General features: G+C 52.1%; 6 protein-coding genes across 6 annotated transcripts; 5 read left to right on the forward strand and 1 right to left on the reverse strand.

Moving 5' to 3' along the window:
- Positions 1-382: 382 nt before the first annotated feature.
- PV05_10319 (uncharacterized protein) lies at positions 383-1,672 on the forward strand (the record flags this gene model as incomplete). Its single annotated transcript, XM_013456745.1, has 2 exons — positions 383-1,206; positions 1,258-1,672. 2 exons carry the CDS (start codon positions 383-385, stop codon positions 1,670-1,672), a joined length of 1,239 nt encoding a protein of 412 aa, XP_013312199.1.
- PV05_10320 (uncharacterized protein) lies at positions 1,207-3,668 on the reverse strand. Its single transcript, XM_013456746.1, has 2 exons — positions 1,832-3,668; positions 1,207-1,756 (listed from the first exon to the last, which is right to left on the reverse strand). Exons 1-2 carry the CDS (start codon positions 3,525-3,527, stop codon positions 1,743-1,745), a joined length of 1,710 nt encoding a protein of 569 aa, XP_013312200.1. The 5' UTR covers positions 3,528-3,668; the 3' UTR covers positions 1,207-1,742.
- Positions 3,669-4,770: 1,102 nt separating this feature from the next.
- On the forward strand, positions 4,771-7,111 carry PV05_10321 (uncharacterized protein; the record flags this gene model as incomplete). The annotated part of the gene is made up of 2 exons (XM_013456747.1): positions 4,771-5,963; positions 6,028-7,111. The coding sequence occupies 2 exons, from the start codon at positions 4,771-4,773 to the stop codon at positions 7,109-7,111; spliced, it is 2,277 nt and encodes a 758-aa protein (XP_013312201.1).
- Positions 7,112-7,636: 525 nt separating this feature from the next.
- PV05_10322 (uncharacterized protein) lies at positions 7,637-8,761 on the forward strand (the record flags this gene model as incomplete). Its single annotated transcript, XM_013456748.1, has 1 exon — positions 7,637-8,761. One exon carries the CDS (start codon positions 7,637-7,639, stop codon positions 8,759-8,761), a length of 1,125 nt encoding a protein of 374 aa, XP_013312202.1.
- A 355-nt stretch (positions 8,762-9,116) lies between these two features.
- PV05_10323 (uncharacterized protein) lies at positions 9,117-11,409 on the forward strand (the record flags this gene model as incomplete). The annotated part of the gene is made up of 7 exons (XM_013456749.1): positions 9,117-9,210; positions 9,251-9,418; positions 9,488-9,543; positions 9,602-9,653; positions 9,740-10,466; positions 10,521-11,235; positions 11,323-11,409. The coding sequence occupies 7 exons, from the start codon at positions 9,117-9,119 to the stop codon at positions 11,407-11,409; spliced, it is 1,899 nt and encodes a 632-aa protein (XP_013312203.1).
- A 332-nt stretch (positions 11,410-11,741) lies between these two features.
- PV05_10324 (uncharacterized protein) lies at positions 11,742-12,068 on the forward strand (the record flags this gene model as incomplete). The annotated part of the gene is made up of 1 exon (XM_013456750.1): positions 11,742-12,068. The coding sequence occupies one exon, from the start codon at positions 11,742-11,744 to the stop codon at positions 12,066-12,068; it is 327 nt and encodes a 108-aa protein (XP_013312204.1).
- Between the last annotated feature and the right edge of the window lie 139 nt (positions 12,069-12,207).

A 12,207-nucleotide genomic window follows, 5' to 3' on the forward strand; every position in this document is an offset into this window, starting at 1 on the left:
TTCTGCTGGGGATTTGGCCTGCTTACCCAATTAGGCCAAAAAGTCCCAACCCGCCAACCACATCATCCTGAACCATGTATTGCGACACTTTGCACGATCGACAATTAGAGCACTTCTCGATCGGGCAGTTTTTCACCAGGAATCACTTTTGGAGGCAGGTCATGCAAAATGCAGCGCAAACGCCGCAGACGACCGAGGGGTCATGCCATCCTGCGGACCTAACATGGCCATGTGTTATGGTGATCCCGTGGAATATAGGAAAGATAAATAACGTGCCCTAGTCTCAGCTTTCACCTTCAGTCATCACCAAGGACCTGAAACGATCCGAGTCTCTCAAGCTCACTTCGCGCAGTCTCTTCTGATCAAACAGACACCTTCTAAGATGGCTATCCTCAACTATCTTGGTTTCGGAGGCTCCGCGCCAGTAGCCAAGCCCAGCTCGAAAAGCCCAGTCAGGGCCCTGCCAGCGAGCTGGTACACGTCTGAAGACATGTACCAGCTCGAGAGACGAGCGATCTTCTCCAGACGATGGATGCTCATCACGCATAAGTCGAGACTCAGCCAAGGAGGGGACTACCTGAAATTCGACATTGCCGGCTATGAGTTTGTCCTGTGCCGGGATCGAAAGGGACAAATTAATGGATTCCACAATGTTTGTCGTCACCGCGCATTCCCCGTTGTGCAAGGGCAAGAGGGATCAACCAAGGTCTTTGCATGCAAGTATCATGGCTGGTCATATGGTCTCGATGGCAAACTCGCAAAGGCACCAAAGTACGACGAACTTGAAGGCTTTGATAAGTCACAGAACGGCTTGTTTCCTATCCATGTACGTGTCGATGCCTGCGGGTTCGTCTGGGTCAATCTTGACAGCAAGGAGACTCCGGAAATACAGTGGGAGGAGGACTTCAACGGGGTCGACACGCAAGAGCGCTATAACGTCTACAACTTTGACGATTACGTCCTCGACCATGAGTACAAACTGGACGGTGCATACAATTGGAAGATCCTGGCCGACAATTTCAACGAGTGCTATCACTGTCCCACCGCCCATCCAGATATACCCACGCTAGCAGATATCGAGACGCACCATGTTTCCGGCGTCGACGGATACATCAAGCATCAGTCTGTACCCACGGAGGAGCAGAAGAAGCTTGGCATGGCCATTGCCAGCACTTACTTTTTCCCCAATGTTTCCATTTCAGTTCTGTAAATGGCGCCATCCAGGACTGGAAAGCAGGTTGCTGACAAGACTCATAGGCCACACTTCATCATGCTTCAGCGCTTCCTGCCCAACGGACCAAAGAGCTCATCAATGCACTATCAGATCTACCGAAACAAGAACTCATCCGAAGAGGACTTCCAACGTATCCACAAGCTATATGCCAAAGTGGTGTCTGAGGACAAAATGCTCTGCGAACTCTCGCAGAAGAACCTTAACGCGGGCGTGTTCGTGAATGGTCAGATGCATCCGAGACTGGAGAGAGGCCCTCTGTACTTCCAGCAGCGCGCACGCGAGGCAATCTGGGACCACGTGGAACGGGAGAAGGCCGCGAAGCAAGAGATATGGCCTGCTCAGCAGAACCTGCCTGATGATGCCGTTGTGAGCAAGGAGGATGTGGAGCTTTGCTCCGGTCTGAGTTGCCAACCACATCAAAGAGGTCTGGCGTGGTGAGAGATACAGTGTTGGCTTTCACATTCTTTTCATGCCTCGAGCACTTTGGATCCAGAGTAAGTCTCCCACTTCACACAAGCATTACTGTAGTTGGTCAGTATTATAGTTCACTTGAATGGCGGTATGGACCGTGAATGAAGAAAAGTCGAAAACACTCACCTTCCCAGTTCCAATCTTTCATGACTCCCAGCCAATGCAGGTCCCCTCTCACTGTGTAATGCAGATCCCCTGCCCTTGTGATGTTGTCAATTCCCTTCTTGAAAGCCAAGGAGTCTGGAAAATTCGACATTGGCGCCGTGATTCTGGTCGCCACACTGCATCGGCAGCGACGGCTTCCTCCCTCTATGGAATGCGCCGATGCATTGGTCGCCATGGGATCCATGGGAGGGCTGACTCCCGACGAACTGAGCCGGTAAGCACCACAGCTAGGACATGCTCCGCATTTGGCTTCGAACGTATCCCTCCTCCTCCATACTTCCTCAGTCACTCTCTTGCATTTGTCCAATCTCGCAAGGGGCATCCGCTTGGCCATGGCATCCCATCTCTGACGCACCCAGTTTCGATCTTCTTGATCAAAGGCTTCGCCAGCTATTGCCATCAGAGGGAAAGTCTGTACGATCATTGTTCGGGAGGTAACAGGGGTGGTTGCAAGGTAGATTGAAACTTTCTCAGCAAGTTCCCAAATTGAGTGAACCCATGGAAGCTCCGGCACGGCCTGCCGAAGGAGCAGCAGCGCCGTCCAGCGATATGCCTCGGCCGTCTGGATGACATCGGAGGTATGGGACGTAAGACCACCTGACCGATCAGGATCAAAGGAGGGGCTCCAGCCTTCGATAGCCAGCCGTAGTTCTGCCCCTCTAGAGATCACGAACGGAGAGTTGTGCTTTTCGGTTCTCCGTCGAACGGATCTGATAATGTCGCCTAAACGCCCGATCAATGGAAACAGTGTGATTGCACAGCCCATAAGTGGATCGAGCTGCTGTTCCAGTGGCAACAGGTCGAACTGGATATAGCCTGTTACAGACTCCAAATCAACAGACTCGCCTTCATATGACGCTGTCAGGCGGATCATAACATCCTTGTACATCCAGGCGCGTGCGAGGAAGCTCAGACGGTCCAGCTCCTTACCATCTAGACTCGTAGCCTGTTGTTCTTTGAATGCCGTTCGAACAAGATGCCCTGCAATTCTGACGTGCTCAATCCCAAAGTGAGTTTGCTGGGCGTCCCAAGATTCAGCGAAGCCAAGAGCCAATCTAACAGCCAAAGAGGCTTCGAGAGACATCTTGGTTCTGTCTTCGCCCTGTGCGACGGCCTTCAGGCTGGCTTGATAGTGCTCCAAGCCACTCTCATGGTACTGCGGCAGCGTATTGCTCGTATATAAATATGTCATTGCTGCAAGAGCATGGTATAGGGCTGGACAACCGTCGGCCACTGGCCAAACATGGACTCGCCATGGGTTCGTGGTTTTATCGTCCTTGATGGACAGGACATCACAGAGATGACTGTCAAAAAGACGCTTCACCGTCTCCGGTGTGTCCGACACCGCGGAAGGGTGCTTGTGAAGGACATTCTGGTTTCCGGATTCATGAGCTCGCTGGTTCGGCTGGCCTGGAGAAGAAGCAGTTGCGCCTTGCAGGCCCTCAGATGACTGCGGTACGTTACCTGCTTCATTCGCGATGTCTCCAAAGGCTTGCTGTGGGTTCATTGGAGAGGAAATCAAGTCCGGGAAATCTGGCGGCTTTTGCTCCTGCAAGTCGATATTTGGCGCACCGGTCGAGGAGAGCACATGATTGCGGACATCTTCTGACAGCTGGCCTGATGGAGTATTGGCAAGAGAATCCAAGTTGGTAGGCATGGTGAAGTCGATGTTGCCATCATCTATGAAGAAGCCAGTATCGAACTCGACGTCCGTAAAGTCGAATAATTGGTCATGCAGCAATGAAGGCCAGACATGCTCTGAGCGAGCCTGCGTCGATGATGCACTGTTGGACTGGGCGATCTCCACCGTCAAGATCGTATCAGATTGCAAAGGCCATGTTGTAACTCGATCATGTGGGATAGCATTTTTGTAGAGGGCTGGAGGTATTCCCTTAGTCGGGATCCCACCCGAAGTTTGAGACCGCTTTTCTGGGATCTAGTCAGTAATACTGTCTTCATGATATTGGCCACTGGCCTGGCGGTTATATAGAATCAACATACTTTCAAGCCCTCTGCCTTCCTTGGGCTGCTCTCCGATCAACTTCCACTTCAGATCCCTGGCATAGCCGGCGCATTCGACGCCGCGGTCTGCGCATTGCGAGCAGAAAGGCTTGGCTTCTGACGAAAGTCGTCAGCACCTTGTTCGCATCTTTCTGCCTGGAGCGAAGAAGGTTGTAGGCGAAGAATGGAGATCAGGCACGCACCATCACATTTCATACGCCTGGCCTTGCACGTGTTGCAGCCTGATACCCGGAGCATACATTAGCATGCAATTCCAGAAATGTGAGGTCTCAACAATGAGTGACAGCTTCAAAAGAGGGCTCAGCGTACCGGTACGACTTTTGGGTTGTCTGCGTTTCGATATGGAGCCACCCTGCCTAGGCTCGCCGTTGGTGTTTGCAGTCCTGGGTGACTCGGGACGATGAATCCGGGTGACGGCTCCGGGCATTGAAATGGCGTACGACGATTTGGGCAAACTGATAAGGGATTCGGACACTGTGACTCTGTCTTCGGCTGCTATGGTCACGACTTTGTCTCAAGGTCGTTGTCGCTTTAGTCCAAGATGGTCAAAAGTTGAGAAATGTGGTGACGAGGAGGAAGTTAGCGAGCTTCAAAGCCACCTCGAAGGCCCTCGTGCAGTTCCAGGTGCACCACCAGTCCAAACCCCCCTCTTCTAGCGATAAGGCCATCATCCCCTCAGCAGAAAGGCACGAATGGTTAGTCCGTAGTCCAGGCGGAGATAACGATTCCACTTCCATAAGTCCATAAGACGACAACTACTCGGTATTTCCATGCAGTCGGCTTCGGGACTCTATGTAACATACTCAATCACTTGCACCTGCAGTTGACACAAGCGTGCACTCGTGATACACTGACAACTCTCCTGTCTCTTCGGTCTCATGGTTCCTTCCTCAGTGAATGACGGTGTCCGGCCAAATTCAAGGAGACGATGTCGGCCCTCCCGATCCTGCCGGGAATGCAGACGGAGGAAAGTAAAATGTGATCGACTAGAACCGTGCGGCCATTGCGTTCTGTCCAAGAAACAATGTCACTACGGTCACGGATTAGCTCAAGCCAGTCGATCTGTGAATGAGCCTGCTTCCACCAGCCAAGTTGTTCCTGGACGTGGCCCCAATGTACATGTACATGTACCTTACGCTACGCCGCCCCAGGCTTCTGTTTCTGCGATAGGACCGAGTCCCGCCTCGGATGCATCTCGTCTCACTGGGCGTGTGCCAGACGCACAACTCACTGCCCAACCCTCTCGTGGCATTGCGAGGTCTTCCGACCTCGGAGCAACCACCAACACAAACCTTGACAATATCGCAGCTGCTCCACAGGATGGGAGGATTTCCTTAAACAAATCCAGATTGTTCGGCCAGAGCCACTGGACAAATTCCACTCTTGAGGTACCCCGTGCACGCCGGCCGCCCACCTATACCTCGACAGTCTTGGCTAACATCCAACAGCTCCAAAAGACAGCGGCTGTCCTGGATTCTGAAATTGGAAATGCTACCGACAATGAAGCGCTTGCACGGTTGAAGTGGGAGATCGGTTCTCTCCTCCAGAAATGCAAACTCTGTTCCAAAAGAATCAAGTCTTCTCGACCAAGCAGGCGCTCCTCATTTCCACAGGCGTATCCATCAATCGCAAAAGAGGTCGCTGATCAAATGGTACATTTATATGTCACTCGCTTTGAGTCTGTGTTTCGCATACTGCACATTCCATCCTTCTGGATTGAATATGAGAAATATTGGAGCGACCTTACGGAAGCCGACACTCTCCTTCAACTCAAGATCCAGCTTGTTACAGCCATTGGAACTGTTATTCACCAAGATACCATTGGCAAAACAGATATCTACTCAACGGCGCGTCAATGGTTATACGCCGCGCAGGACTGGCTGTCTGGGCCTATGAAAAAGAATCGGATCAGCATCGGTAGTCTACAGGTGCAGTGTCTGCTGATACTGGCTCGGCAGGCTCTTGCCGTCGGGGGAGATATCGTTTGGATATCGATGGGGACAGTCGTTCGGACGGCAATGCAGATGGGTCTACACCGTGATCCGAAGCATTTCAAGAAGATGGGTATTCTGTAAGTTTTGGTGAAGTTGATCAGCATAGATCCTCATGACTGACTGCAATGTTTTCTAAATCAGTGAAGGCGAGATTCGTCGGAGACTCTGGGCCACCATCTTAGAGCTGAACGTCCAAGCCGCCTTAGATGCTGGAGTGCCACCAATCCTTTCATTAGATGACTTTGACACGGAGGCTCCTTCCAACGTCAATGACAAGGACGTTGATGAACAGACGGAGACACTCCAGGAGCATCCCACAACAACGATAACGGACTCATCCCTCCAGCGTCTCTTATTCCAATCGCTCCGCCCAAGGCTGGAAGTCGCCCGTCGCATGAACGGTATAACATCCGCCCAGTCAGAAATGTCGTACAACGAACTCGTCGCTCTAACCACCTCAATTACCAGCACCTGCCGAATCTGCGTTGCCAATATCCTCAGACCTAATAGCTCGGACATCGCCTCCTTCCACGGCAACCTTGCAGACCTCCTTCTCCGGCGCTTTCTACTTCATCTTCATCGCCCCCTTGCTGGCCGAGCCCGAATTAATCCACTACATTATTTCTCCAGAAAGATGAGCCTCGACGCCGCCATGGCCTTACTCTCTCCGGTCCCCAAGAACGCCGAGTTCGCGCATCTCGTGCTAGTCGGGGCCGGGATATTCAAGAACCGCATGATCCACGCGTCCCTGGCCGTGGCGTCGGAGTTACTCATGGAAGTTGAAGAGCAAGGGCCGGTGGAGTACAATTCGCCCTCACAGAAACCTTCTGGATATAGAAAGATGTTGATGGAAGCGTTGAGAGAGGCGCTTCGGCAGTCTGCCGAACGGATTCGACTTGGAGAGACGAATGTTAAGCTACACATGAAGTTGAGTATAGCTATGCGCCAGACAGAAGTAGCAGGCGAGAATTCTTCCTCCATGCAGCAGTTGGCTCAAAGCGCGAAGGAGAGCCTGGAGACTTCCTATGCTACTATTCAAGGGCGGGCAACTGCTGAAGGGGTCGACATAGAGTCTGGAGGAAACGGCGGGATGTCCGAGGACTTCGACCTGGATGACTTCGATCCAGAGAACTTCTCCCTTGGCTCCAACTTCAACTTGGACGACCTCTTCTTCCTTCCCGCTGAATTTGATATGGATGGCATAGCGGTGCCTCCTCAAGTTTAAGGGTGGGGGATAGAAGATACCACCAGCGTCAAGCTACAATGCCATACTATCGTCTACGACCGATGTAGTACAGAGTATCCACTCCTCTCCCGAATCCTGAAATCCCTCAGAGCGTTGCCCTTACCACCGCCCCTAGAACTATTCTGGACTTGACGACTTCGGGAGTAGTATTCCACGGGTCCGCGCACCACATTGCCTACTTCACCCCTGGGAAGCATTACAGACCTTCTGGAAACTTATCTTAAGCTGCTTGAGGGAACGGGCTGTAAAATCCCTAGGTAAGGTAGGTATTCAAGGTTTGACACAAGTCCGAAACCCGCAATCCAGACCGAGTTGCGCGGAGCGGGTGTCGGTCGTAAGACCCGCGCCCGCTTCCAGCACGTTGCGGTCATTCTGTGTCGGTATATGTTATGTATATAAAGCCATGGGAAACCAGCCTTTCAACTCAGGAGAACCTCTCATTTTATTCTATAAGCAAAATACATTTCACTTTCCCATCATCTCTGTCTACACCCCTGACCAATCATGGCATCATCATCAGCTCTGCCCACCCATCACCGGGCCCTCGTCCTCGAAACCCTCGAAGGAGGGTTCTCGGTGAAGACCGTGCCAACTCCGCAACCCGGCCCCGGTAGCGCTGTCGTACGCATCCTCGAAGCCGGAGTGATCTCGTACCATCGCGAGATCTACAATGGGGAGCGACACTATGATTTCCCCAAGCCCATCGTCGGGGGATTGAGTGCCATTGCCCGCATCGCCGCTGTAGGTGAAGATGCCGTGGTCTTGGAACCTGGACAACTCGTCTGGATGGACTGTGTGATCCACGCACGAGACAACCCGGACTCGCTCTTTCTCACGGCCATCCATGAGGGTATGGACGAGGGGAGTCACAAACTGAGCAACGATGTCTGGCGTGACGGGGCGTTCGCCGAGTATATGAAGGTTCCACTGGAGAATTGTATCCGGCTAGATGAAAACCGGCTGTGTCGGGAGCTGGGATACACCATTCGCGAGTTGATGTACATGATGTACTTGTTGGTGCCGTTCGGCGGGCTTCGAGACATCCGCCTCGAGCCCGGTGAGACGATCGTGGTGTGTCCAGCGACCGGAGGGTTTGGTGGTGCGGGCGTTCAAGTCGCCGTCACAATGGGGGCGAGGGTCATTGCCATGGGGAGGAATGAAAAGGAGCTGGCCAGGTTGAAGGAGCATGTCAAGAAAGGGACGCCGGGCGCAGCCGCCAATATCGAGACTGTCAAGATGACAGGCAACTATGAGACCGATGTCGCCGCACTGCAGGCTCTCGGGACCATCGATGCCGTCATCGACTTGACACCTCCATTTGCATGCAAGTCGAAGCACCTGAAGAGTGCGATTCGCTCGTTGCGTCGGCAGGGCCGGTGCAGCATGATGGGCTATGTCGAAGATGTGATCAATTGGAATGTCATGGCCCTGAACATTACGTTGAAGGGGAAGCTGATGTATGAGAGGGATGACATGGTGCTGTTTGTGAAGATGTTGGAGCGAGGCTTGTTTCCGAGGGGAAAGGATCTCGTCGATCCCAAGGTGTTTAAGATGGAGCAGTGGAAGGAAGCGCTTGACGCGGCGGCGGAGTGGACAGGGATTGGTAGGACAGTCATGATTGAGCCGTGAGAGCTAGAGGTCGACGTCTCTGAAGGCAGCGGAGTGAACTTCACATACTACCTGTTAGTTATCATGAAGGAGTCAAGAAGTACTCGGGCGGTTTGCCCTCCCCAGCTTTCATAATGCTTGTCAGAAATAGATGCCTAGCCGAGAGCAGTGAGAGAGGCAAGTATAGCCGATCGTAAAGGGTACATTGTGTTGGATTCTTGTCAGCAACCTTGTTTCCACATGATTCTCAAAAGTCGACATCAGGCACGCGACAGATCTTATTCTTGAATTACGCCTTTTCTCTGATTGCCTTGTCTGGATCGAAGCTCTATGTTGTTCGTCTCTGAGATGTTGATGGTATGATCTTCTAGAAAAAATGGAAGGTGCGGTCACTTACACCGCTGGCGACACAACTACGCCGCCTGACCTTCGGATCTTACATTACAACGATGGTATCCCTCATCCCGATTGTACGTTGCAAAGCTCTGTTCTAACGGTCTTGCTTTGCAGTTTACCACCTCGACGCCTCTTCGGCCGAACCAGTAGGCGGCGCTGCCCGGTTTCAGACAGTCTGCAACTATTATCGCAATGACACTCAATTCTCAGGACAGTCGAAGCTCGCCACTTTGTTTTCTGGAGACGCCTTCAATCCCAGCTTGGAAAGCAGTGTTACGAAAGGTACGCTCAACCCGAAGCAAAGTCCTGCGCACCCTGCAACGTGGGAAGGGAGGCGTTAACATGGGACAGGCAGTCATATGGTGCCTGTCCTCAATCTAATAGGGACCGATGCCGCTTGCGTAGGAGTCAGTCACTCAAGAACAATACTGAACTGCAGATGGAGTTGCTGACGGTGTTGTACAGAATCATGACCTCGACTTTGGCGTCAAACAATTTCGGAGCCTAGCCTCACGATGTAAATTTCCGTGGCTACTGGCGAATGTCCTTGGTCTTGATATCTCTTCTACTCACAAGATGATGGTCGCTAACTGATTTCCACAGATCCTCAGTTAGGTGATGACGTCCCTCTCGGCAACGCGAAGAAAACAGTCATCATTACTTCTTCGAACGGGATCAAAATCGGCCTCATCGGCCTCGTCGAGCGCGAGTGGTTGGACACCATTAACTCGTTACCACCGAACTTGATCTACAAATCTGTCTCGGCTACCGCGGCAGAACTTGTACCAGGTCTACGTGAGCAAGGGGCCGAAATCATCATTGCTATCACACATCAGCGGGAGCCTAATGACAATAAACTCGCACAGAAGACGCCGGGTGGGTTGATAGACCTGGTACTTGGGGGTCACGATCACTACTACTCGCACACGCTGATAAATAGCACACATGTCTTACGGTCGGGTACGGACTTCAAACAGCTCAGTTATATCGAGGCGCGGCGGCGGCCAAGTGAGGACAAGAAGTGGGACTTCCACATTATCAGACGAGACATTGTATCAGAGATTCCTGAAGATCCAGAAATGCTGAAGATTACGGCGGAGCTTTCGGAGTCACTGAAAGGAAAGTTAGAAAAGCCGCTGGGTTATACTGCGGCCCCGCTTGATGCAAGATTCACTACTGTCCGGCTGAAAGAGTCGAATTTGGGCAACTTCGTGTGTGATCTGATGCGGTTGCATTATGACGGAGACTGCTGCCTGGTGGCCGCTGGCACCATTCGAGGAGATCAGGTCTATCCGCCGGGTGTGCTGAAGTTGAAGGACATTCTGAATTGGTAAGTTTCAATGTCTGGAGAATGAAGCAGACGCGCTACTAACGTGGACGGCAGCTTTCCATTCGAAGATCCCTGCATTGTTATTCGCGTGACAGGTGCTGCTCTGCTGGCTGCACTTGAAAACTCCGTTTGCGCTTATCCCGCACTCGAAGGTCGGTTTCCCCAAGTATCGAACATATCATTCGAATTCGATCCCTCTCTCCCACCTCAACACCGAATAAAGTGGACCAGGGTAGGTGGTGAACCAGTCGACCTCGAGAAGAAATATGTCCTCGTGACGAGAGGGTACATGGGACGAGGAAAAGATGGCTTTGACTCATTGCTAGTTCAGTCTGAAGGAGGACAGGCTGAAGAGATTGTCTCAGAGGAAAACGGTGTCTTGATTAGTATGATGCTCCGACAATATTTTATGTCTCTGAAGATTCTGGGCAAATGGAAGCATTGGGGCAAGAGCTTGAACAGACACTGGAAGGGAGTTCAGAAAGACCTGCATGAAGCACATCCGGTCGTAGAACCGGCGAGGGCTGAGGAGGACAGCTCGCTGAAGAGGAAGCGGGCAGATACTTTCACAACAACCACGCCACTGGACGACTCGGAAGACGAAGAAGGGCATCACCAGGTGGTGCAGATACCAGACAAGTGGAGCGATCGTGAGTTGAGTATCATAAGGAAGGTGATGCGGAAATGGAGGCGTCTTGCCGGCTTGACGGGGCAGCCGAAGTGCTGCGATAGGATGAGCGAGGAGGAGTTGCAGGTTGACTGGACCAGGGTGAGTACGAAACGAATACCTACATTCTTCCATGCGCTGTCCGAGGTGTCACTGGTGTGTGCAGAGCTTGCTGACATGCTAGTGCAGGCTATCGCACCCCGGTTGGAAGGGCGAATCAAGATGACTGAGCCAGCCGCCCACGGAGGCGCAGACTTGAAGACTGACCATGTGTGAGGCTGTGGCGGATAGATTTCTACCATCACTGCCCAACTCAGGACGCGAGGACGCCTGGCCAAGACAGATCAGCGTGCAAGGTCGAGTGTTGCAACTTTCGGTCATCTACATAATATGCTAGAGCACCTGATGATTCTTGCGGTCCTCTTCTTTCCAAGAATCTTGTCCGCCGGGGCGCACTCACCATCAGCCTCGAGGTTGCCCCGCCTTCAACAGATTTCTCTGCAGCCTTACCACTTACCACTGACCTTTATTCTCCTTGCTTTGCACATGTCAAGTTCTCCTGCCTCAATGTCCACACTCGACATCGCACAGAAGTTGTCTGCTCCATCATGTCAATCGTCGGCATCTCGCCCACTGACATTGTCAATGGTATAAGAGTCACCAAAAGAGCCATCGAAGCTCTCAGAGACCAAGATGGAGCCAGAGATGATTTTGCCGACGCCTCGGCAAGTGTTGGCCACCATATTGATGCCATTCAGAATCTTGAGAACGCATTCAACGATACTTCAGATCGGTCGACGCAGCTGAGCACCGGTATACCAGACAAGGTTCGAGATCGCTGGAATACCCTTGACTCTTGGAAGAGCATCAAAGGTCTAGGTTGGAAAAGTATCAGAACTTGGGGGCTCATGCTGCTCACCCGAAATCGAAGATGAAGAGGACTTTTCGTAAGCTCGATTGAGCTTTCGGCGGGAAGCAAGAATTCCAGGAAGCCAATGGGCGGATGGCAAATTCTTCAAACGCGGTCGCTATTGATGCTGTCGTTATTGATGCTGTCGTTATTGATGCTGTCGT

Source organism: Exophiala xenobiotica, assembly GCF_000835505.1.
Source record: "Exophiala xenobiotica strain CBS 118157 unplaced genomic scaffold supercont1.6, whole genome shotgun sequence".
NCBI classification, from domain to species: Eukaryota; Fungi; Ascomycota; class Eurotiomycetes; order Chaetothyriales; family Herpotrichiellaceae; genus Exophiala; species Exophiala xenobiotica.

What these genes read in the sequence shown, in the direction of transcription:
- PV05_10320 (XM_013456746.1), bottom strand. Translation starts at nt 3,527, where the DNA reads ATGCCTACCAACTTGGATTCTCTTGCCAATACTCCATCAGGCCAGCTG.